Consider the following 21,437-nt stretch of genomic DNA (forward strand, 5'->3'; position numbering starts at 1 on the left):
CAGCCGTAGGCATCTCCAAACACATACAGCCTGAATCCCAGGTGCCCTTGAATTGTATCGTGTTAGAGGGCAGCCGTAGGCATCTCAGCTCTCATTAGCAAAAAGCCAAGCGGCCGTTGATTGTCATGCTGTTCATCCTAGGATCCCAGTTCCGTTGGAGCCAGTGCGTATACGACTCTGACGGCTAATCAATGGCACATCCTGCTGAAGGCATTTGGGCGAAGAGGAAAGTCTCCTCCCCACTTGGTCAACCATTGGCACAGGTAGGTCCTGGTGCCAGTAGAAGGTAATGCCTCCTCAGTAATGGGACCAGTCCGCATCCTAGTGCTCTCTGGAGAAAAGCTCCATGCACAGTAAGCAGCGCGAGGTCTATGTCCGATTTGCGACATCGCCAAATTTGTTGCTGGTGATGGTTGCAGAGGCTGCACGTGCATATGTTGCAGAAATATTCTCCTGGCCCAAGATTGCCTCGAGGTTGATCAAACCTCGGACGATTGGATGACGGCTAGTAACAGAACAAGCGGGTGAAAACGCTTCTTCATGTCTCGTCTTGAACCTCATTGATTGTGGCACCGCCCATCGGAGGCTCGGGCAAGGTGCCGGGATTTCGCCCCGGACTGTAGGTTTTGGTCGTCGGTGAGATACCGCCAGCGTCGGGAAATTCTTCACGCAAGCACACGTTTTCCAACATGTTGGTCCACTTTCCACTCTGCCCCCCGTGGCTGTGCTTAAGATGCTGCCTAAAGTGGTCGGCCCGGTAGAATTTCTTGGACTGGTTGCACTCGCCAAATTTGTGGACAAGGGCGAGGTGCTCAATCCTACAATCCCAATCAGGCCGAGGGAAATTGGGGAACTCTTCTCCACAAAAGCCGCATGTGTCTGTCTGTGAGGCTTGAGAACCGGAGGGACCCGACCCAGTGGTGGGATAGAAGACTGCCTGGTAATTAGGAATGGACGCACACGACCAAGAATGTCGTCGCAGATGGAGTGAGTTCTGATGCCGTTCTGCTTCGTTTTTGTTCTTGAAACGATTATGGCAGTACTGGCATGAGTACTGTTTCTCCATTTGATGTGCCCTTCACGCATGTTAGGACCCACGGGATAGTGCAAAAGGGCGAAATGCCAGATCAAATACTCACCTCAAGTCCGCCTCTGCTTCGAATTTCTTCGGCTTCTTGGGACAGCAATCGCATATGAAATAGTTCCCAATGCGCGTGGCAGGAGGGAGCGGTACCCTCGTTTCATTGACGGCAGTGTGAATGGACATGGTCGGATAGGGGGGTTTGGTGTCAACAGGAGACTGCGTAGGTTGCGACACGGAGGGAGTAACTGACGTCGCAGGACTGGAGACCGGTTGGGCTGAGCTGAGATATGCAGGGTGTGAAGAATCGAGCGGCGATTGCCTGTCATGAGACGATACACTGGTCATACTGCTACCGCCAACAGAAAGTGTAAGGGATGATGAATATGAATTCTGTCTTATGCTCGACGATGTTGAAGACACTGACCCATGTTGTAGCCGATATGGTGACACCGGCGACATTGTAGACGAAGTCGTCTGGATCCTGGGCAACGGTTCTGTAGACTTGGAACTAAGGAGCGGCGACTTGTCCTCTCTGGCCATGTGGGACGGAGGTGACAATGCTCGCCGCTTCATACCCTGCTGAGAAGGTCGTCGTGTAGCTGGCAATGGAGGATCGCGATCGCTGCAGATCAGATTACGGAACGCGCAGTTCTCGTCGCCCAGCAATTCTGATTCTGCCAAGGTTCCCTGATCATAACTGCCCCGTTGGGAACGGCCACCCAAGCTCGCTGCATCTTCGTGACCAAGGACTGAGCTGCCAGTGGAGATAAGGCCGGTAGGGCGAGGCGGTACAAATAACTCTGGATCCAATACCAGAGAGCCGGCCGCACAGTCAACGGAGGAGTTCCGGTGGCCTGGTTTACCCTCACGCCAACCTGAACATGCATTCGGAGACACGCCGCCTGACACTGGACTGGTGATCCACCGGGAGATGGAGTCGAGAGGTGCGTTAGGATGCTCATTGGCTGACAGCACTTGGATCTTGGATTCTTTGGTTTGCAGTGCCAAATTTCTAGGGAACATGGGAGGTTCCATCGAGCCAGTTCGCTGATGCCGTGGAGGCGAATTGGGCTTTCCAATCTTGGACAACACACGCTGGTCGTATGCTTGCGAGGAACGAGTGAAGTTCTGCCGGGCTAGGGGCATTTCTCCTTGAAGCCTAAAAAGGAAAAAAGATGTCAGCTCAACTCCATCTGTGTTCGCAGACAGCTGCCTTGGGTCAACTGAGCATAGTGTCCTTGATAGGTCCACGGAGATTCCGGAGTATGGGACAAGATGGCAAGTGGAAAAGTAAAAGCGCGGACACTCCGGGTAATGGCTGAAGAGCCGTTGCTAGTATGCCAATGCTGGACTGACCTCTGGCTTGCCATACCTGGCGATGGCGGCTTTCGGGGCATGGTCGGCGCGTGACCAGCCTCCCTTGCCATCAGCTTGGGCGACCTCGCGGTCGAAGCATTGCTGCCTCTCCTCAGGTGTTCGTCAAGGTCCATTTCATCCTCGCGCAATCGGCCAGAACCGCTCTTTGACTGCATATAGCCACCGAACAGGCTCGAGGTCGGCTTGATTGGGGCCAAACGTCTAGCAGTGTTGCCGAAAGGATCACTGTTGGCCCAACTCCAGGCAAGATCTATACCGTGGTCCAACTCTTCATTGTAGCGCGGAGGAGGGAGAGGTGGCGGTGCGTCGTTCAAGCGGGCGCCCGGTATAGGCATGGCTTCTCGAGGCGGAAATGTGTCGTCTGAAGTCTGCGAATTCGACCGTGAAGGATATTGGAGCGTGCCAGCATTCTCCCCGTAAGACGGTGTCCGCACTGCAGCCGGGAACGTCCTGCCAGTATCCATGTCCTGTTTCAGCGGTCACTGCAACATTGGAGAAGGGCAAAGCGACCCTGAGGCAACGCGCATGGATCGGGGCCAGCCTCGTATTGAATGGATCTTTGGCGGTGGCAAGTGCAGAGCCCTGTTTGTGGTCCACCGAGTAGATATACTTTGCAGGATTCAGCTGCCGTGAGCACGCTCTATTGACACTGTCGTAAGTAAGTAGTATTCTCCTCTCATTCCCTCTTTGCTGTTTCAGCTCGTCTGGATCGTTGCCGCGGGCATGTAGTCGGTCGAGAATTGGACGGTCCTAAAGTCGGAATATAGACTGGCACGATATGGAGTCTGCGGTAAGGACAGGATATAAAACGAATCTTTCTGGAAGACAACAAGCGAACAGTGGAAACAGTTGAGAACCAGTCGAGAGAGGTCTTGAGGATGTGAAGGACGATCCTAGGAGGGGTTGGCCAGAGGGTCTCGCGAGCGAAAATCAGGCGAGCAACAAGCAGACAGAGGAGTAGGACAAAGGGTCGCGGTGGTCGACATGCTGCAGTAGTATGTGAGGTGGTGGTAGTGGCTGCATATGGTTGGCTTTGACTGGGCTGCGGTCGCCGTCGTCTGGCTCCGATCACAGCACCACTGCACTGGCAGGTCACCTCGACTAGCAGCAACAGGCAGTGGGCAAAACAAGAATAGATGGGGACAAGCGAGACACCCCTACCAGTGGCTGAGGTGGTACTGGAATTGGAACTGCTCTTTCGCCGGGTCGAGTGTCCACGCACGAGTCAGAGAAGCTGATCTCAAACAGCAGGATGGATGGGTAGAGGGAGTGCGGTGCTGCAGGGCCACGGCTGCAGTGGACGAGGTTGGCTTCGTCTGCTGTTTTCTCGCTGGCCGAGGACTCCGTCGACGACGCGGATTGGCCACGCGATACGAGAACGCAAGGCGGAGGGAACAGGCGCGCCCCCATTTTCCTTTCCACTGGCACGACTCGAGGCGCCACTACTACTGGCATGACATTTTACTGACAAGTCATTCCTTTTCACGCTGGCGGCGTTTCTGAATGCAGCAACAACTGGACAGCGGCTCTCCTTCCAGACCGACCTGGTCCTAGTCTAAGCCCAGCAGGACTAGCCGTGTCGAGCCCGCGCCATGCCTTACCAGGCCCGGGCGGAATTAAGAAACGCCCCTGTTGTGCAGCATGCGCCCACTAGTAGGGAGCCTTAGCCCTACCTCCAGGCTTAGACTGGCTTGTACGGCAGAGGGCCCGGGCGTGTCGTAGCTGTAACTAAGCCCAGGGATACCCTATGCCAGGGCGAGTAGGCTACTGCTAGTAGTAGGGGATTGTTCTTCCTCGGGGCGCCCAGTGGCCACTCTTCCATCCTGCCGCTCGGCACCACGCGCAAGTGCAGGTGTAAGCGGAGGCTACCCACATCACAGCAGTACTACTAAAGGTACTGTCCCATGTTGTACCATTGTACAACATTGTAGGTATGTACCTGCCTTACCTATCTAGGCAGGTAGGCAGAGCGCAGGCTGAAATATAGCATTGTGGAACTCTACGAACTCTACTGCTACCACCACGACCGCCACTGCACCATTACTGCATGAAGTCAAATTCAAAGAGCCACAGTGCCACCGGCTCAGCCCTACCGAAGGTCAGATCACTGTGTTGGAGTTTCTCATCAGTCTCATATCTATTTACGTCAAGGGAAGCAAGAAAACAGACAAAATAACAAAAAGGTTCAGATTTGACTCCATCATGCTTCAGCTACATCCTACCTAATAGGAGCGTGTTAGGAGGTCAGAGGCGACGTCCTTGCCACTACCCTCTGCCTTTGCTCCCCTTCGTCTAACCCTGCAATAATTAGAGATATGGATGGTCTAGGGGTGCCTCGAACCTTCAGCATCCTGGCGATGGGTCGTAATGTGTTACCACAAGTGTGATCCACGGCCAAAATTGAAATATTCGAAGCCATCGAGTCAGCTTCTCCGAGCCACGAGGCCACGGGTCCCATTCGGACACATCGCATAGACCTGCTTGCCATGAATGGCACCACTGGTCTGGCTCAAGAGTGGCCTAGAATGGTGCTTGGCGGTAGTGTGGACAGGGCACTGTTGGCCACATGTCGGTGATGTCGGGATACTCGGGCGACGAGCATCTACATCAGGGCTAGTCTTCCGAGGGCTCGAACGCCTGAGTTGGGGTTTGTGGCGCTCGGCGGGTCCTGCCACATGAGTAAGCACAAGCGGGCATCTTCGCCCTATGAGGCGCCAACTTGTTGCTCGTTGGAGCGGGAATATTTCCAACAAGACGCAACAAGACAGGGTCGGCCAATACGCGGAACGAGTCGAACCAAAGACGGTACGCCGTACGCCGTACGCCGTTCTGTTAGTCCGGAGCCCCTGGTAGTTCCAACCTGTATCATTCAGGCAGGGCAGCATCTCGCTTGATCACCCTGCCGAGTCTAGAATTGTCCGCTTCACCAACCCGCCGCCCTATTGCCGTCCGAGCTGAGCCTTATGTTATAATGGCTTCTCTGAAACCTACATGTTTCAAGCGAGATGCAGAGTAAAGCCCTCTCACTGGGCAAAGGCAGGAGTTTGAATTTGCGTGCGCCGGACAGAAAGTTCGGATGTGGTTGTCCTTTAGAACCGCCTCCATCCTCAAGATGACGTGCACGACACCTATCCATGCTCGGACATGCGTCTTCTATCCTTATCCCTACTACTACTGTTGACCGACATGACTCGAAGTGCGCCCGTTGTTTGGTGGCTTGTTCATCCACCTTGTGAGCCGCCCATGCCAAATGACTGGGAATCACCTGGCTCATCGGGCACAGCGGAGTTCCTCCTTTAACCCTCGATTGGTTTTCTTTTCAATTATCTTGGAACGCACCGATTGTTAATACGAGAATCCGCGATTGATGGATATCCCGGAACTGACGCACGTATGAATGTTCAGCCGAAGAGTTTGATGAAGTGCATCTAGCACCTATTTACTATCTGAAGGCGCCCCTATCAACAACTCATCCAGCCTGCCTTCCCACCAGTAGGAAATATTCGTCCTTACTCATAAGTTTATCACTAGGCTCGCGCGAATAATGACAACTGATCCCCTGTATGAACTCAAGAGCAGTTGATATGTGCACCAGATGTGTACGAGCTCTTGCACACTTTGTGCAACGTGTGAACCGAGGTTTGCCTTCTCCCAGCGCAAAAAACACGATTCGTTTGGCCAACGCGAAGCATAACGCGGTCATACTGGAGTACTGTAAGAATCAATGGCGCCGTCACGTCTTTCCCTTTTGACCAAGACCACGCGGCCACAAAAACATGGAGCACCGGTGATTCAGGTTTGAAGGTTGCAGGGAGTGCTGGGGCATTTTGAGACGTCGTGGCGTCAAACTCTGAATCCGCAAGGCTACTGGCAGGGCGGGCAAAAGCAAAAAGACCTTTTGGTGCAAATCGTCTGGGGGATCTGAGGATGTGCAAGCTTCGGAGTGGTCAGAGTTCTGAGCAAGGAGGCGGGGGTGAAGCCAGACAGAGATAAACATCCGATGCACAACGAAGCTTGGCTTCTGGCCGAACTGGAGACGGTTTTGAGTCGTCTGATCAGGGATGCGGCAGGTGGTAACGACCAAGTACGTAAGGAGAGTGCATTGGACTCCATCATTACTACAGCCACAGGCCTATGCTGGAATTGACAGCTTCTCACTTTGTTCTCTTCGAAGCCAAGTCCAGCGTGTTTCCATGTGAGAGCGTCCTCGTCCCTTGCATACCTAGTAGTACCTGTAAGGATAGAACGCCGGAGACATGCCAGTGTTCCTGGATGACCAGGGCAAGGGATGCTGAGGTCGCTGTATGTTTCTGCACCGGACAGAGTCCTGGTCCGCTCACTGCCGCAATTGTTCTGGCCTGAACGCCCGCGCGCCATCCCGCCACCAGCAGATCAGAAAAAGAATATTTCATGAACCACTGGCAGAAAGTCAGTCAGCAGGCTGAGGTTCCTGGCTTGGAGCCCATGCTCCTGCTCCTGCTCCTGTCGCTATCTCCAACCCCAACTTGAACTGGAAGGTCATCGAGTTCCTGCTCGATTGGGTTGGTCGCTTGGCGTTGAGCCGAGGCAAAAATCTTAATCCGACTCCGTCTTTGAGTTTTGCCGCCAACGCCGCAATTCGCCTTGTACTTCGACCCTTTTGCCGCCGTTGTATTAATTCAATACTAATGATATGTCACTCATTCTTACAATGTTTTCTGAACATAGAGCCGGTAGAGAAGACATCCACCCACAATAACGCACTGCTGAACCTGCCTTTTCGGAGTGCCTTCGGACGCCGCGGGTCGACCGTGCACCACTATATTCGTGGCCAGGTTTCAGCGCCCTGGTCATAGTCCAGCGCGCCGGTTGGTGCCCTGGTGGCTTTTGAACGGCAGGGATCAGTTTTTTCACCTTGCCGCCCTGCCCTTCTTCGGCTCAAGCGCCATCCGGGCTGTCTTGCGCGCCTAGACTTGAACAATTTTGTGCATCTGCACTATTAGTTCGCCAGCATGGATCTGCCAATCTTACCCAGCAAATGCCCTGGTTACAATATCTACATTGATGGGTACGTTTGGCCTTGTCCTGGCATCTCTCCTGCTTCCTGTGTTGAACACGGCCTTGCGAAAGCCTTGCTTCTGGCATCATTCTCAACATGCACCCTCAAACCTTGTCCTGACACGTGTGTCATTGCAGTTTCCATGCTTTACGTCGTCCCAAGACGCTGCAAGAAGCCAACATCACCCATATCGTCTCCGTGATCGACTGGAAATTCCCACAAGGCTGGGCTCCACTGCGTGGATTCCAACATCTGCGCATCCCTCTGGACGATGTCTATGATTCAAACATTCTTGAGTACTTCCCCAAGAGCAACGCCTTCATTCATGAAGCCTTAAACTCCTGGCCCGCCGATGAGTCATCAACGCGTGAACCGCTGGGCGGTGATGCCGGCGACAAAGTCCGCCAAAGCGGGGTTCTCGTTCACTGGTAGGTTTGTTGGCGTTTATTTTCGCGTTGTTACACTTTTGAATTGCTTCATATACATACCGGCGTTTCACAGTTTCTAGCTTCCACGTTGTTGGTGGTTCCTGAGAAGCCGCGTCATTTACTCTTGATACTGGCAAGGGACTAGATCGGGGGTGACGCGGCTTACCAGTGCCCAGTTGAGGTGGTAAGGGGCCCATGATCTCCGGTGTGCCTGGCTCCGGGGTACCATCCCATCACGGTGTCGCCTGATAATACTTTACTGTTTGGTCGTGGTGAATCAGGCTCTGCTGTTTCAGTCTTGGCTCGGTTCAGTTGGCCTCCTTTTGCCACGCTGACGCTTGGATTCTCCCCGCCCCCGGAGTTCAACTGTTACGAGACCGCAGTGCATGTGATAGCCATCTCTTGAGGGTGCGACTGTCCTATTATGGACACCAGCGATGTTTTGCCGTACTATACCAGAAAGGACGGGTCGACAGGAGGAGATGATCACGTGCCCGGTGCCATTGAGAGCGTTAGCCATTAGACTTGTCATGTTTTGATATTGAAGTTCCAGCAATTCATTCTGCATATACAGGGTCTGGGTGTTGGATATTGGAGATACTAACGATGTCAATACAGTGCCATGGGCGTGTCACGTTCCGCCACCATTGTTATAGCATATCTCTTGTGGCGCTCTCGGCAGCCTGTCACAGTTCACAATCCGAAGTCGAAGTCATCCTCGCACAATACGACAAGCTCCGAGTCATCGTCCGAGGAGCCACCAACTTCCGATAACAGTCCCGAGATGGTCTCACTGCCACCGACGCCATTGACAGTGGACTCGGCGTTGGCACTTGTGCGGGAGAGCCGACCCCAAGTCGAGCCCAACTCGGGATTCATCAAGCAGTTACGCATGTACGAAGCCATGGGTTGCCCGACGACCCAGGAACAGCTGGAGTCGCATAAGATATACCGACGTTGGATGAATTCTCGGAACGTCATGGACGCCCTGAGCGTCAATCGCGCCCCTGAAATCGATCACATTACTTTTAGGGACGAGGAAGACGAGGACGAGGATGAGGAGGAGCAGCAGCGGTCCATAGGCCAGGCCATGAAATCCCTTAGTGTCAAGACTGTCGACGCTGAGATTACCGACCCCGACATCACTGTGTCAGACACTGACAGTGGTCCGTCCCCGGCGCCGGAAATCGAGTTGAAATGCCGCAAATGCCGTCGCCTGCTGGCCAAGACGGCTTTCATTATTCCCCATAAACCGCCTGCGCACCGCGACCCGTCCTCCGCAACAGAACCGTGTGCACATGTCTTCCTGCATCCGCTGTCGTGGATGAAGGACGTTCTTGCTCAGGGCGAGCTCGATGGCCGCTTGGCCTGTCCGAACCCGAGATGTGGTGCTAATATTGGGAAATATGCTTGGCAGGGCTTGCGGTGTAGCTGTGGTGGCTGGGTGACCCCCGGGTTTGGTGTGGCTAGGAGTAAAGTCGATGAAGTACGGGCGAGACCCAGACCGGGACCGGCTACAGCAGGCATATCCGGAGGTAGAGGTGTATCTGCCGCGGGACCCGGTGGTGGTGGTGGTGGTGGTGGTGGTGGTGGTGGTGGTGGTGGTGGTGGTAGCGGAGGAGGAAGAAGAGGAATACCGGGAGGGTTGGCATATACTTCCACAGCGGGATCAGGAGTGAGGTTACCTCCGGGGATGAGGAGGAGCGAGAACGGCAGTCTGTGATTGTCTTCTTGACTGACTGACACTTTAGAGATGGATGTAAACGAAAGACTTGTTTATGTGAGAAATGGGATTTCATGCAGTCATGCCATGTGTGCACTATGTAAGGTACATACAATACATGCCGCCGAGCCATGCCCTTAGACCGGCAAACCACGTATATACAGATCCCCTGATACGATGAAATGTCGGCCAAGAAGAAGAAGAAACCATTATTATTCTTATTGTTTTGAGCGTTGCAGCAATGAATTCTTGATCCTCGGTTGCTAGTCTCGGAGCCGCTTGTCTTGGGCACCTCGGCTTTGGATGGCAACAATAAGCTGTTGTTGGAGGGTCCAGGATCCTTTGTCTTGCGATGTTTCGTTCCAGCACGGTGCAGACTAGAGAAGATGACTCTGTAGTGCTGGAGGACACTGGAATCCGACCGTGGTATCATTATCCCCCCTGGTTCATTGCATCCATGGACCAGAACCAGAGCCAGAACCAGAACCAGAACCAGTTCAAGTTCCAGTACAGTTTTGCCAGGCCAGGTCGTTCGAGTCCTCCGAGACCATGAACTCCAAGTTTTGTTTCTTTCTCCCCCACGCTAAGTTTTGGCGGCGCCGTTGGCGTGAGCTGAAGTTTGGTTGGCATTTCCGTTTCTTCCGCCCGCCGCCACACACACACAGAGCACGGCCTTACATAGGTATGTGTTGCTGACAACTTGGAGGGACAGAAAATGAAGAAAAAAGAAACGACGCCAGGTCAATCCTGCCACAACATGGACAAGGATGTGACCATCTGCCTAATTGCTTTTGTCGAAATGACAGGAGCGATGCGCGGGTAGCGGCTCGGCGGGGGGCCGTACATTGGTGTAAAAATGCTTGAAGAAATGAAGCTCAGGTCCGCGGGTTGTTCCGGGTCTCAGGTCTAGGGCACGTCTCTGTCTCATTCCATTCAATGTTGCTGATTTTGAGTCCAAGCGATTGCTTTTGCCGCACAAAGTCCATCCATTGATTAGTTTTTTTTTCCCGGAGCGCCCGACGGCGGCGGCGGCAGCAGCAGCAGCAGCAACATCGTCATCGTCATCATCTGCATGTTGTGAGCTTGAGCTCGTGTTTGACAAATCGCGCAAGGATCGTGTAAGCGCAAACAAAGTGTGCCGCCACCACCACCTGCCTACCTACCTCCCCACGTGTCGGTGTGATATAGGTCTAGAAGATCGTGTGCCCTCTATAATCCCAGTCAGTGCAGTGTACAAGTCAACTGCAGTGCAGTGCGCCGAGCAAGGATAGCAAATGCACTGCACGATATGATTAGGCTGCACTGATCAATTCCTTTTCCCACATTTAGAAAGATTTCCAGGTAGGGCTAGGCTAGGCAGGGGAGCATGTCCCGCCGACTCTTTGGAAATTTGGTGCTGACCGAGGCTGCGGGCCAAGACCTGAGTCTCTTGATTCAAACAAGCCTCGAGGCGAGCCGCGGGTGTGCGAGACGGAAAAAAGGGTATTGGTAGTCGAATGCTTGTCAAGTCAAGTGGACTTTTCCGTCCGACGGCGGCTGCTGTAGGCTACCGTTCTGTGACCCTCTGCAGTCAGATGTAACCAACATTTGGCACTGCATGTAATGGGGAGGTCTCGGTGACGGTGACTTGGCTCCAGGAGACCGACAAAAGCCTTTTCCACAGTAGTCGTGAGTGGGTTTGTCTCTGCTGCAACATCTCCACCCGAGGTTTGCAGGCCCTGCTCCCAGGATCTGAATCTGAACAGAGTCTTCACGGGCCATGAGTCTTGGATATCCTAGATAGCGTCGAGGGGCCTGACAACTGGGACATGTTTGAACCTAGGCAGCGAGAACACTCGGAAAACGCGATGACTCTGAAAATCCATCACACAATGTCTCCTTTAGGCGCTGCAGGAAAGAGGTTTGGATCCCGCATGCGCTGCTGCGCTCTTTTCGCCTGTTCCAAGCTTCGGGCTCGCTCGAGTCTCATCTGGTAGAATGTCCTGCCACATCAAACAAAAGTGTCAAAACATTGTATGGTGTTCCTAAGACTAGGCACAAGGGATCCTACCTGTGCAGTGCGTACACCCGCGGTATTGCGCCGGTTTGGTCACTGGAGTTGGCGCCCGCCTGGACGGCTTTGATCTTTGATGAGATCAAGTTAGATCATGATTGGCCTGTAAAGTGAATCGGTTACCAGTACCGAAAAAGGTACATACCTTGTCATCCCTTTCCTTCTCGGCCTTGCCATCGTCGTCGTTAGAATCCTTTTTCTTGTCCTTGTCGTTGCTCTTGGTGGCCTTCTTTTTGCGTTGCTTTTCTTCGTATTCTTGTTTGATCTTCTCGATTTCTCGGTCCATCTGTTCTTTTTTCTTCTTGGCAGCTTCGGCCTCCTGGTCGATTATGGGCGAGGCGAAGCCTTTGTCACTGAGGTGGGAGACACAGGTGTAGAAGAAATCCTAGCAGACAGACATTTATTGTTGGTGTTGTACGGATGGAGATAGATTGCAGTTATGACTGGCAGCAGCAGCATGATCACCCGGAATGGGGACGGGAATGACTACTAAATACCTTGTTATCCGGTGTTATGAGCACTTTTGTGGAAGGCTTGTGGCACACATAACAGGCTTTGGAAGATGTCTCCGCGACGGTGCGAAGATGATATACATTGTTCCATGGTGTCGCCATCTCGAGGAAAAGATACAATTATGGAGACTGCAACTTCGGTCTGTTGCGATCGGTGCGCTGTGAGAAGTGTTCGGTTTGTGCTGTCGCCTGGTCTACAAGAAGGGATGAACGCGGATGGAGTAGTACTGGTATGGTATCCTGGGATGCTGAGATATTACTAGTAGTCGGTAGTAGTAGGTACCTTTTGCTGTGTCGTTTCCGTCAGCCTATCACCACCTTCGTCCATAAGGGATCTAGTCAAATCGTGGTTTAGGTTGATCCTAAAACATCAGTAATCAGTCAGAAAGGCAGCTGTCTGACGATAATATATATACACAACTGGTCTATATACCGTATCCATTACACCAAAATCCCATCGCCAACTTGATGATATGGAGAGAAATTCTGGAGAGAAATTCATCTGGTTAGACAACCTATCACAATGTACTCCGACACATCCCAAGATGTCAAGTTGACACTCGCTTCAGTATTGAGCCAGTAACGATGTATGGGCTCGAAACACCAGGTCAACGCCAGAGACAAGGTACACCTGTTTGCACCGCCTATATCTAGGCCTTGACTTGATGTTGTGCAGGATTCACTGAACGTCGAAGGTTGCGAGAATCCAACTTTTGCTGCTGAGCAAAGACACCCGCTCCAATGGCAGGTCGCTCGCCTTCGCCTTCGACCTGAGCAACTTCTTTCAATGACTGGTCTTCCACTTTACTGATTGTTCCCTCAAATGCGGCAGCTCTCTGCGTTTGTTCGGCCACTTGTTGTCGGCTCCACTTCTCCCAGTCATTGTACATTTGATTTTCGATCTGCATACTGATCTGGATGGCCGACTTGCCAAACTGTGCGCCCATATGCCGGGCTTCTTCAGCGGCGATCCGGTTCCGTGTCTCCTCCTGTCGCCGTAGGGTATAGAATTCCTTTCGAGCAATGTCATATGCTTGGGCGACCGTAATATCCGGAACGTTGCCGAGCAGCCACAGCTGCCTCTGGACGACCGATTCACCTGATAGAGGAACACCTGGCTGGACCAATCCGGTCGACCAATCTGCGTTTTTGTACTGATCTCCCGACGTCTCAAGGACGACCCGGGGTCGGGCCAGTTCCCAGGGGTGGTCACTGAAGAATCGCGATCGCAATGAGTCCTCTTCGTATTGTAACTTTTTCGGCATGAATAGATGGCGGTCTTTGAGTGTCTTGCGCTTCTTCGGTTCTACCACTTGCACGTATTGCTCTGTTTTTCCATTGGGAAGTGACCGCGTGCGAACCTTCGTCAAATGATGTTGTAGAGGTTGTTGCCGGATCAGAATTTGGGCCGGGGGAACATCGCCGGTGATGTCTAGCCAGCTGGGCTTTGTAGGGATTTGTCTGGTCTTGAGTTTGGCGAGGGCTGTCCTGCGGACGTTGACGGCAGTGAGGTTTATGCGGCCCATTGTGGGCGGGTGATGATTGATTTCGTCAGCCGACGGAGGCTATCGCATGGGAGCAGCGACTGCGAAGGGGGATCCCCGAAGGAGTTTATCTGTCGCGCAGTCTAGATGACCTTGCTGCTTGGCCTGGAGTTGTGTGTTGTATGCTGACTTGCGTGGTGCAGTGGTTTGCGGATTGAAATTCAAACTCCAACATGAAGCTCGATGTTTGACTGCGGCGAAAAAGCGCGCTAGTGGAGGAACTTCAAAAGTCCGCAACATGAACATCAACCAGACACAAGGAAATTCAAACAGCCCTACAGGCCATCAAACCCTTCAACACCTCTCCGGTCCAGAAAGCAGGCTTGCATCAGTATGTGCACAGGCACATGCATCAAACCTCCAAGTTTGCCAGGTGCAGGAGCATTCGAAATGCGGCCTCAATAGCACCTTTGACATTGTGCGATTTCCTGGCTCCAGCGGTCTCCTGCAGCCGTGCTTTTCCCGGGGCTCCCTCGCCGGCGTTGTCTGCTGTCGTGTATCGAAGCAATCTAGAGACGGTCGAATCCATCTTTTATAGCGCTTTGTCTATATCAGCGGGATGTCGTTCACTGGCAGCGCCGCATCAAAGAACTCGGCGTACTTCGGACGTTACCACGCGCTCGGCCGTCCCGAGTCTTTCACGAAAACGAAGTAAACAGGCAAGGCACAAATTGATAGCATGGGACCAACGTCGGAGGCTCAGCAGCGCTGTGAATCCACAGAGGTTGCCGGTCGTCGAAAGAGAACAGCCTCAGCACACGCATACAGCTGACCCTACAGACCCCATCGAAGGCCGGAAACGTGACTTCGCTGCTGGAAGCCGATTGCCTCCGGGTTTCTTCGACGACATAGAGCGTTTGGAAAAAAAGGTGGAAAGGACAAAGCCAAAAGGTCAAGACGATGGAACAGCAGACTCGGAACCCGCCGTGAACGAACAGCTACGACTACTCAAGTCCGTACGGGAACTTGAAGAGAAATTAGCCAGGGCGAAAGCCGAGTTGACAACCTCGGTGCGCAAGAGCGTGGAACGGTCCCCTAAGCCAGAACCTCCAACAGTCGAGCTATCGAAAGAGGACTACAAGAATCTCGTCGATTTGTATTTCTACACTCATCGGAGTCGGTTCGATCCGGAATCGTCAGATCTCTCACCGACTCCAACATTTCTCGAAGATTACAGTTTCAAGCTATCTGAAGACTTTGCCCCTCCCCAGGCGTACGCCGAGTTCTACAACCAAGACGAGGAGAGATACGAGTCGCCACTGAAGGAAATCGAGAAACGATTGAAGACCCGACAATTGCGAGAGATATCAGTCACGAGTGATTTCATTGACCTACTTCTCGATGATCGCTCGTCCAATGCAGCTCTGTTCCAGGCGTACAAACGACTACCACAGCCAGGAGTGGCCTTTCTCCCGCGGGGCGTGGTCCGGGTCTTCCTGCAACGCATGGCAACACCGTGGCAGAAAAGCGAAAAGTCGATGATCCGGTATCTTTCGCTCATCGACGATATGCAGAAGGCAGGACTGCCCATCACCAAGGCAGAATGGGCGTCGGCAATCTACCTTGCAGGAAGGTCTTTTACCAGGGTGACAGAAGCCGATATGGTGAACTCGTTCCGAATCTGGAAACAGATGGAGCAAGAGGCTGGCGTCAAAGCACACCATGTCACCTTCAATATCCTCTTCGACATTGCGGTCCGGGCCAACAAGTATAGCGTGGCTCAGATGGTGTTGAAAGAAATGCATGACCGTGGCCTGCGCTTGAACAGGCTCGGTCGCGTAAGTGTCATCTACTACCACGGTCTACGTGGAGATGGTGATGCCGTCCGAAAGGCGTACCGTGACTTTGTTGACGCCGGCGAGATTGTCGATACTTTGGTTCTTAACTGCGTAATTGCTTCACTCTTCAACGCCCAGGAACCGGCGGCGGCAGAACAGATTTACGAACGAATGAAGAGTCTTCAGCTAGAACTACGTCGGGGCAAACGAGGAGATGGTAGGTCTGTTTTGTACAGAAAATACCCCGGTCCCGGTCCCGAAGTTATTGAGCACGAGATGGCTGCAAACTCTTTGGGGAGGACATTGCTTTCGGCTTCACGCCTGAAACAGACGTTGCCAGGACACCATGAACAGTTACAGAACACCATGCCGCTGACGCCGGATCATACGACGTTTCGGACCATGATTTCGTACCACGTCAATGTCTCGGGCAACTTGAATCGGATCACTGTCTTAATGGACGAGATGTCGACGCTGTTCAAGCTGCCGTTCCAGAGTATTACCTTTCAGTTGTTATTCAAAGGGTTCGCTTTGCACGGAGCAACGAGCGATCCCGATGCGACGTGGAGCGTCAAGCGACTGGATATGGTGTGGGACGCATGTCGTCGGGCTATCAAGGAGGGTCAAGCGGCACGGAGGCGGCCGAACTCAAGATCGGCAGAGCCTACGTTGCCATCCATTCATGTAGTCAACAAGCTTGCGGCTGAAGAGGACGAAGCGGGTGGACTACACCAAAACGACAATGCACATTCCACCTCACCACAGCACCAGCAACGCGGAGGACTAAAGCGCATGAGCGCGTGGAACGACTTTGTGCTTGACTTGGCATTGTTTCCCAACGAGCGCCGGAAACATATCGAACGAGTGCATGCCGAGCTGTTCGACGAAGAAGAAGAGGCAAAAAAGAAATCGTCGTTTTTGCAGAGACGAGCAGGAAGGGATGCGGTACCCCAGCAGACGTACTATCCGCTGGGTGAAACCAAAATTGACCAGGAAGAAGGCGAATATGTCCTGCCTCCTCCGAGCGCCGCCATTGGGGCTGACTCCGCGGATGGTTTGCAAAATGATCAGGGTAGCGTTGAGCGCCAAGGCGCAGAGAAGGAGGAGGTGGACGAGGGGCTGGACCATGACCACGAGGAAGACCACGACCACGACCACGATGATTTTGAAACCCGTCCCATCTCGACCACTTCTCCCCATCAAGTTCAAGCAACACGCCCCTTGGTCTGCTGGCTCCTGCGCGCATATACCCGGTGCACGGGCTCGCGGGCCAAAGTGGAGGAAGTGTGGAACTCGGTGCGGAAAGTGTGGAAGACGAGGGATCCTGTCGAGCGGGAAAATGTTGTTCGGGTGTTGAGGAGATGTTTGAGGGATTGTGATCGGTTTGGACCACCTTTATAAATAAGAGATACGTATATATGTTATATGTACGCTGCATATGTTCTGTTGAACAGTAGATCAATCAATACTAGTAGGATCGTACAGAGTAGTAGTGGAAGACTTGGAAACAACCACATTGAAGAACAGACTTCGATGCGTTTGTAAGATACGCTTGAACGATACTCAATCATGCAGTCGTCCTGGACTGACAGGGCTTGCTTGATCGCAAACACATTCTTGAAACGTCAAAATATGTATATCTTGATGCCTATCTCACACCATGCTCCTATAAATGTAGAAACCGATCTGTAAAGTAACCACTGGAACGCCACCAGTGTATATTTCTGTAATAAATCCTCGCTCTCACATTGCCTTCCCCACCGACGTAAACCATACTCTCCGGATTACGTTGCGTCTAGAACCAAGAATGCAATCCACTGCGTTGCTGTCCACTCTTTTTGACTCGATAATCACAACTTACTTTCCCTCCCCGTCCCAAACAAACTGTCCGTAACCAGCGTATCCCTAGTCCAATGTACAGCATAAGGATGATCCCTCCTCTTGACAACCCACTTATCAATAGCGCCCGTATTGACATACTCAGGCGAACACTCATCCAGACTCGTAATACCGTTGTTGCGCATGGCGACCTCGAACTCATCCTTCAAGATATCCACAAGTTGCTCCACCCCGTCCTGACCATACCCCGTAGCAAAAAGCACAGGTCTCCCCACCCCCACTGCCACGGCGCCCAAACAAACGGCTTTGAGTATATCGGTGCCGCGACGAATACCTCCATCGACAAAAATCGAAAACGGCCTGGATCGTCCCGACCTGACAGCATGAGATCTCGGATGATGTTGCGTAATGATCTCGGGATACCGGGCATGGATCTCCAACAACACCAACAGTGCAGGCGGGGAGGTATCGAGGTTGCGACCTCCGTGATTCGAAAGCACGACACCGTCAAGACCATGGTCGAGGGCCAATCTCACATCGTCCGCCGACATGATGCCCTTAAGAACTAGAGGTAAATGCGTGTTTTTGCGCAACCACGCGATATCACCCCAGTGTAAGTTCGGATCAATAAAAGAACCCATGAGCCGTCCGTACCCGCCGCCCTTCTTGTCGTTTTTGGCCTTAGTGGTCATCATGGGGTTCTGGATCGTTTCGTCGGCTTTGACGCGTTCGTCGGCTTCGCGTTTCCCTGCTGCGGCTGCATCGGTGGTGACGAAGATAGCTTTGATGTTGGAATGCGAGTGGATGTGCCGAAGTAATGCTTCGGACTTGTGCCGTTCACGGTTGACGTAGAGTTGGAAAAAGAATGGATAGGTGTTGACTTGCGGTTGAGATACGATTTCCGATGCTGAGTACGATGCATTGTTTGATATGCATTGCACTATGGACTTTGCTTTTGCCGCGCGTCCGATTGCGAGCTCGCCGTCCGGGTGGATCAGGCGCGCCATTGCGGCTGGTGAAATCATCAGGGGAAAAGAGCACGGGATGCCGAGAATGGTGGTGTCGGTTGTGATCTGGTCGACTTTGCGCATCACGCGGGGCCGAAACAAAACTTGCCGCCAGAGTGCGGCGTTGAGGTCCTTTGTGATCAGGTCGTTGCTGGCGGAGCTGTAGAATGCCCATGTTTTGGCGGTCGCGCTGTGTTCGGCTGCTAGTTCAAAATCGTGTGCGTTGAGCAAGGATTCCAGGGGTGGTTTCTCGGTTGATGAGGCTGGTTTGGATGATGGTGTTTCGTCGGGTAAGGGACGTGACCATTCTTCGGTTATTGTTGATGTGTCGAGGACGCCCTTGAGTGCTTCAGCCGGCAAATTTGTTTTGATTAACGAGGGCGAATGGATCTCGTTGTAGATCTTGGTCGCGTCCCGTCCGGCGTACTTGTAGATGATACCGGGGCCGCCGGGGTGTTCGGGGGCGAATTTTGTGATGTCCCAGACGTTGCCGTCGACGACGATCCAGCAGTCCGTGTCTTTGTTATGTTGAGAGATCTCGGTCACCGAGATCTTGCGCGGCGACGCCATGATTGATGGTCGGTTCCTGCTACTGGATGTAGGACAATGGAATTCGGAAGGAAACTGAAAACAAAAAAGCAGTGGTTCTATTCAGACGTCTCCTTCGTGCAATATGGGGCAAGGAAAAAAACTTGAGCGAGAAGAATAAATCTGTTACTATAGGTACATATTGTAAATTCAAATCGGTGGCCACTCCTGTCGTTTGGAGATCACATCAGAGTTGTAGCGACTTTTGGGGTCAATGTCGATGTTGGTCGTCTTTTCGCCGGGGTCCCAGCCGGCTGGAGACTCCAGATTGTTGTCTTCTGGCCAATCAGCCTAGACAGATATCAAACCCCGGAAGACAGACTACCAAAGTGGCCTCCATCTTTGCCAACCGCGACGAATCCATCTCGGCCCTTTCGCCGATGCTCTGCAATTTGCGGAGTTGTCGGTGAGGAGAATGAAAAAGGGGCGAATGTCACGTGTCGCTTTTGTCGGCGCAACTCCGACCGAAGCGGAACGCCGCACGAGGATGCCTCCAGCGCTCCATATAGCCATGTAAGAATGAATGTTTGTTCTTGTGAGATGAAGCCTAATGTACGTTATGTGACGCAGAATGCTACGTAGGTATATATAAACTCTGTGCGAGTAGACGCGGCGAGACCTGGATGGTTTTCTTACCGACATGGGGAAATGAGTTAACAGCTTGAGGCTGCCCTGGTCAACCCAGCCTCGTGAAGACTTGATCATCAGCGTACATGCAGCACCTTGACCCATGTGTCATCCTGGTGTAAACGCTTCATTCTGCTATTCAGGACTCTGATTTTTGCTTTATAGTAAGAATATCTGAACAAAAATGACCCTGGCGTTCGATAAATCATTAAATCCACGTGATAAGCATTAAAGCAGCAAGACTTCCTGGGTCTGCAATATTTTCGTTCAGCCTCGTGTCCGCACCAGGCTATGCGGTCGGCCACATTTGTCCTTCTCCCTGCAGTATATCGTCTCCAGCCTCGCCAACCTCGCACGGTGTAATTCATGATACCCTGCAGGCAGATTTTAAGAAGAGCCCCTTTGCCATTTTCAGTCCGCCCACTGCGTGGAGCGCTTTATGTTGGTATGGATGACCCTGATCTACTGGCAGTCATTGTGCTTTGTCGTCTTGTTGCTCACGTCTTCTGTAGCCTCAAGAACTCTGGCTCGACCTGGTGGAAGCTTGACTCAACGGCCTGTATCCACCAGAGCCAGCTACACAAACATGGCCGAATCTAAGCCCTTGAGGTATGCCGACGTGCGTAGACGACCAATCAAATCGGACCCAGAATCTGACAACGCCAGGTCGGTATCAATCTTGGAGATCCTGTGTTCCGTGGACAATACCACGGCAAACAGGCACACCCGGACGACCTTGACGATGTGATTCAAAGAGCCCTTGATGTGGGGTGTACGAAGTTGATGGTCACCGGCTCCAGTCTGACAGAGTCACGGCATGCTGTCGAGATTGCCAAACAATACCGTATGGTCTGCACTTGATTGTTTTACCCCAATACTGACGGCTTAATAGCTGGGACATGCTACGCCACCGTTGGCGTTCATCCTTGTTCAACTCAGGACTTCGACAATCATCCAGGGGGGCCTGGCGCCCTGATCAACGATCTACGTGCTCTTGCCCTGGAAGCCAAGGAGACCGGCCATGCGGTGGCATTTGGCGAGATCGGACTGGATTATGATCGACTGTTCTTGTCGCCGAAAGATGTTCAGCTCAAGTATTTCGAGCTACAACTCGATCTGGCCGAGGATTTGCAGTTGCCCCTGTTTCTCCACTCGAGGGCATGCAGTGACGATTTTGAGAGGATCATGTCTAGTCGTCTAGACAGACTACCCAAACGCGGCTTGGTGCACAGCTTCACTGGGACCATACCGGAGTTGGAGGCCGTGGTCAAGCTTGGGTTCGATATTGGGATCAATGGGTGCAGCATGAAAACAGATGAAAATCTTGAGGCGGTCAAAGCCGTCCCTCTCGAAAGGCTACAGATCGAGACCGATGGGCCGTGGTGTGAGATTCGCGCGTCGCATGCATCGTCTCAATATTTGAAAGATGGCCCCGCCATCCCCAAGGCAGTCAAGAAGGAAAAATGGCAGAAGGGATTGATGGTCAAAGGACGCAACGAGCCAGCTACAATTGTCCAGGTCGCCCATGTCATTGCCAAAGTGAAGGGAGTGACGGTGGAGGAGGTGTGTGCCGCGGCGTGGAAAAATACCACGGAGATGTTTGGGCTGGGTGTAACGGCCTAGGAGAGGGCAGATCTTCCTAGTTGACGAGCGTTCAATCCTGCATAACATAGACTTAGAGTCATCATAAATAGACTCGGACTCTATCTTCAACGATACACTAGACCTGTTCGCAACTTTCTTCAAAGTCTCGTGTTGCGTTTGACCCAGCACGCGGGAACGAAATCTTAGTCAGCCGGGGTTAACCGGAGGTAGAGAATTACCCTTAAGGTTAGCGCC

At 52.6% G+C, this 21,437-nt stretch overlaps 8 protein-coding genes across 9 annotated transcripts in view; 3 read left to right on the forward strand and 5 right to left on the reverse strand.

Annotated features, from left to right (window-relative positions):
* The window catches only part of HMPREF1120_05396 (uncharacterized protein), a 5,410-nt gene extending 1,457 nt beyond the window's left edge, over nt 1-3,953 (reverse strand). Inside the window, exons 1-3 of the mRNA XM_009159568.1 lie at nt 2,441-3,953; nt 1,140-2,243; nt 31-1,076 (exon numbers count right to left, since the gene is read on the reverse strand). Of these exons, the coding sequence (XP_009157816.1) occupies nt 539-1,076; nt 1,140-2,243; nt 2,441-2,925 (2,127 nt within the window). The 5' untranslated portion in view covers nt 2,926-3,953 and the 3' untranslated portion in view covers nt 31-538. The remainder of the gene's footprint in view (nt 1-30; nt 1,077-1,139; nt 2,244-2,440) is intronic.
* A 1,884-nt stretch (nt 3,954-5,837) lies between these two features.
* On the reverse strand, nt 5,838-6,950 carry HMPREF1120_05397 (uncharacterized protein). The gene has a single exon (XM_009159569.1). The coding sequence runs from the start codon at nt 6,836-6,838 to the stop codon at nt 6,326-6,328; it is 513 nt and encodes a 170-aa protein (XP_009157817.1). The 5' UTR covers nt 6,839-6,950; the 3' UTR covers nt 5,838-6,325.
* Nucleotides 6,951-7,072: 122 nt separating this feature from the next.
* Nucleotides 7,073-9,859, forward strand: HMPREF1120_05398 (protein-tyrosine phosphatase). Its single transcript, XM_009159570.1, has 3 exons — nt 7,073-7,508; nt 7,637-7,927; nt 8,546-9,859. Exons 1-3 carry the CDS (start codon nt 7,453-7,455, stop codon nt 9,648-9,650), a joined length of 1,452 nt encoding a protein of 483 aa, XP_009157818.1. The 5' UTR covers nt 7,073-7,452; the 3' UTR covers nt 9,651-9,859.
* A 1,655-nt stretch (nt 9,860-11,514) lies between these two features.
* Nucleotides 11,515-12,317, reverse strand: HMPREF1120_05399 (uncharacterized protein; the record flags this gene model as incomplete). Its single annotated transcript, XM_009159571.1, has 4 exons — nt 11,515-11,632; nt 11,701-11,774; nt 11,849-12,088; nt 12,201-12,317. 4 exons carry the CDS (start codon nt 12,315-12,317, stop codon nt 11,515-11,517), a joined length of 549 nt encoding a protein of 182 aa, XP_009157819.1.
* A 548-nt stretch (nt 12,318-12,865) lies between these two features.
* HMPREF1120_05400 (uncharacterized protein) lies at nt 12,866-13,741 on the reverse strand (the record flags this gene model as incomplete). The annotated part of the gene is made up of 1 exon (XM_009159572.1): nt 12,866-13,741. The coding sequence occupies one exon, from the start codon at nt 13,739-13,741 to the stop codon at nt 12,866-12,868; it is 876 nt and encodes a 291-aa protein (XP_009157820.1).
* A 697-nt stretch (nt 13,742-14,438) lies between these two features.
* HMPREF1120_05401 (uncharacterized protein) lies at nt 14,439-16,938 on the forward strand (the record flags this gene model as incomplete). Its single annotated transcript, XM_009159573.1, has 2 exons — nt 14,439-14,469; nt 14,540-16,938. 2 exons carry the CDS (start codon nt 14,439-14,441, stop codon nt 16,936-16,938), a joined length of 2,430 nt encoding a protein of 809 aa, XP_009157821.1.
* Nucleotides 16,939-17,020: 82 nt separating this feature from the next.
* HMPREF1120_05402 (L-lactate dehydrogenase (cytochrome)) lies at nt 17,021-20,173 on the reverse strand. Its single transcript, XM_009159574.1, has one exon. It carries the CDS (start codon nt 18,951-18,953, stop codon nt 17,388-17,390), a length of 1,566 nt encoding a protein of 521 aa, XP_009157822.1. The 5' UTR covers nt 18,954-20,173; the 3' UTR covers nt 17,021-17,387.
* Nucleotides 19,684-21,327, forward strand: HMPREF1120_05403. Of its 2 annotated transcripts, none has more exons than XM_009159575.1 (4): nt 19,684-20,043; nt 20,111-20,217; nt 20,265-20,442; nt 20,491-21,327. In XM_009159575.1, exons 1-4 carry the CDS (start codon nt 19,965-19,967, stop codon nt 21,219-21,221), a joined length of 1,095 nt encoding a protein of 364 aa, XP_009157823.1. In that variant the 5' UTR covers nt 19,684-19,964; the 3' UTR covers nt 21,222-21,327. The 2 variants fall into 2 exon arrangements, with proteins under 2 accessions (XP_009157823.1, XP_009157824.1); XM_009159576.1 differs by having other exon boundaries at nt 20,111-20,207.
* Nucleotides 21,328-21,437: the final 110 nt, after the last annotated feature.

This window comes from Exophiala dermatitidis, assembly GCF_000230625.1.
Source record: "Exophiala dermatitidis NIH/UT8656 unplaced genomic scaffold supercont1.4, whole genome shotgun sequence".
Classification (NCBI taxonomy): Eukaryota; Fungi; Ascomycota; class Eurotiomycetes; order Chaetothyriales; family Herpotrichiellaceae; genus Exophiala; species Exophiala dermatitidis.

Excerpts from the sequence above, each read along its gene's own strand:
- HMPREF1120_05397 (XM_009159569.1), bottom strand. The coding sequence starts at position 6,838 with ATGGCGCGCGGGCGTTCAGGCCAGAACAATTGCGGCAGTGAGCGGACC.
- HMPREF1120_05398 (XM_009159570.1), top strand. The coding sequence starts at position 7,453 with ATGGATCTGCCAATCTTACCCAGCAAATGCCCTGGTTACAATATCTAC. Across the intron at positions 7,509-7,636 it reads TACAATATCTACATTGATGG|TTTCCATGCTTTACGTCGTC; the intron begins GTACGTTTGGCC and ends GTGTCATTGCAG. Across the intron at positions 7,928-8,545 it reads AGCGGGGTTCTCGTTCACTG|TGCCATGGGCGTGTCACGTT; the intron begins GTAGGTTTGTTG and ends ATGTCAATACAG.
- HMPREF1120_05402 (XM_009159574.1), bottom strand. The coding sequence starts at position 18,953 with ATGGCGTCGCCGCGCAAGATCTCGGTGACCGAGATCTCTCAACATAAC.
- HMPREF1120_05403 (XM_009159575.1), top strand. The coding sequence starts at position 19,965 with ATGATACCCTGCAGGCAGATTTTAAGAAGAGCCCCTTTGCCATTTTCA. Across the intron at positions 20,218-20,264 it reads AGCCCTTGAGGTATGCCGAC|GTCGGTATCAATCTTGGAGA; the intron begins GTGCGTAGACGA and ends TGACAACGCCAG. Across the intron at positions 20,443-20,490 it reads CGAGATTGCCAAACAATACC|CTGGGACATGCTACGCCACC; the intron begins GTATGGTCTGCA and ends ACGGCTTAATAG.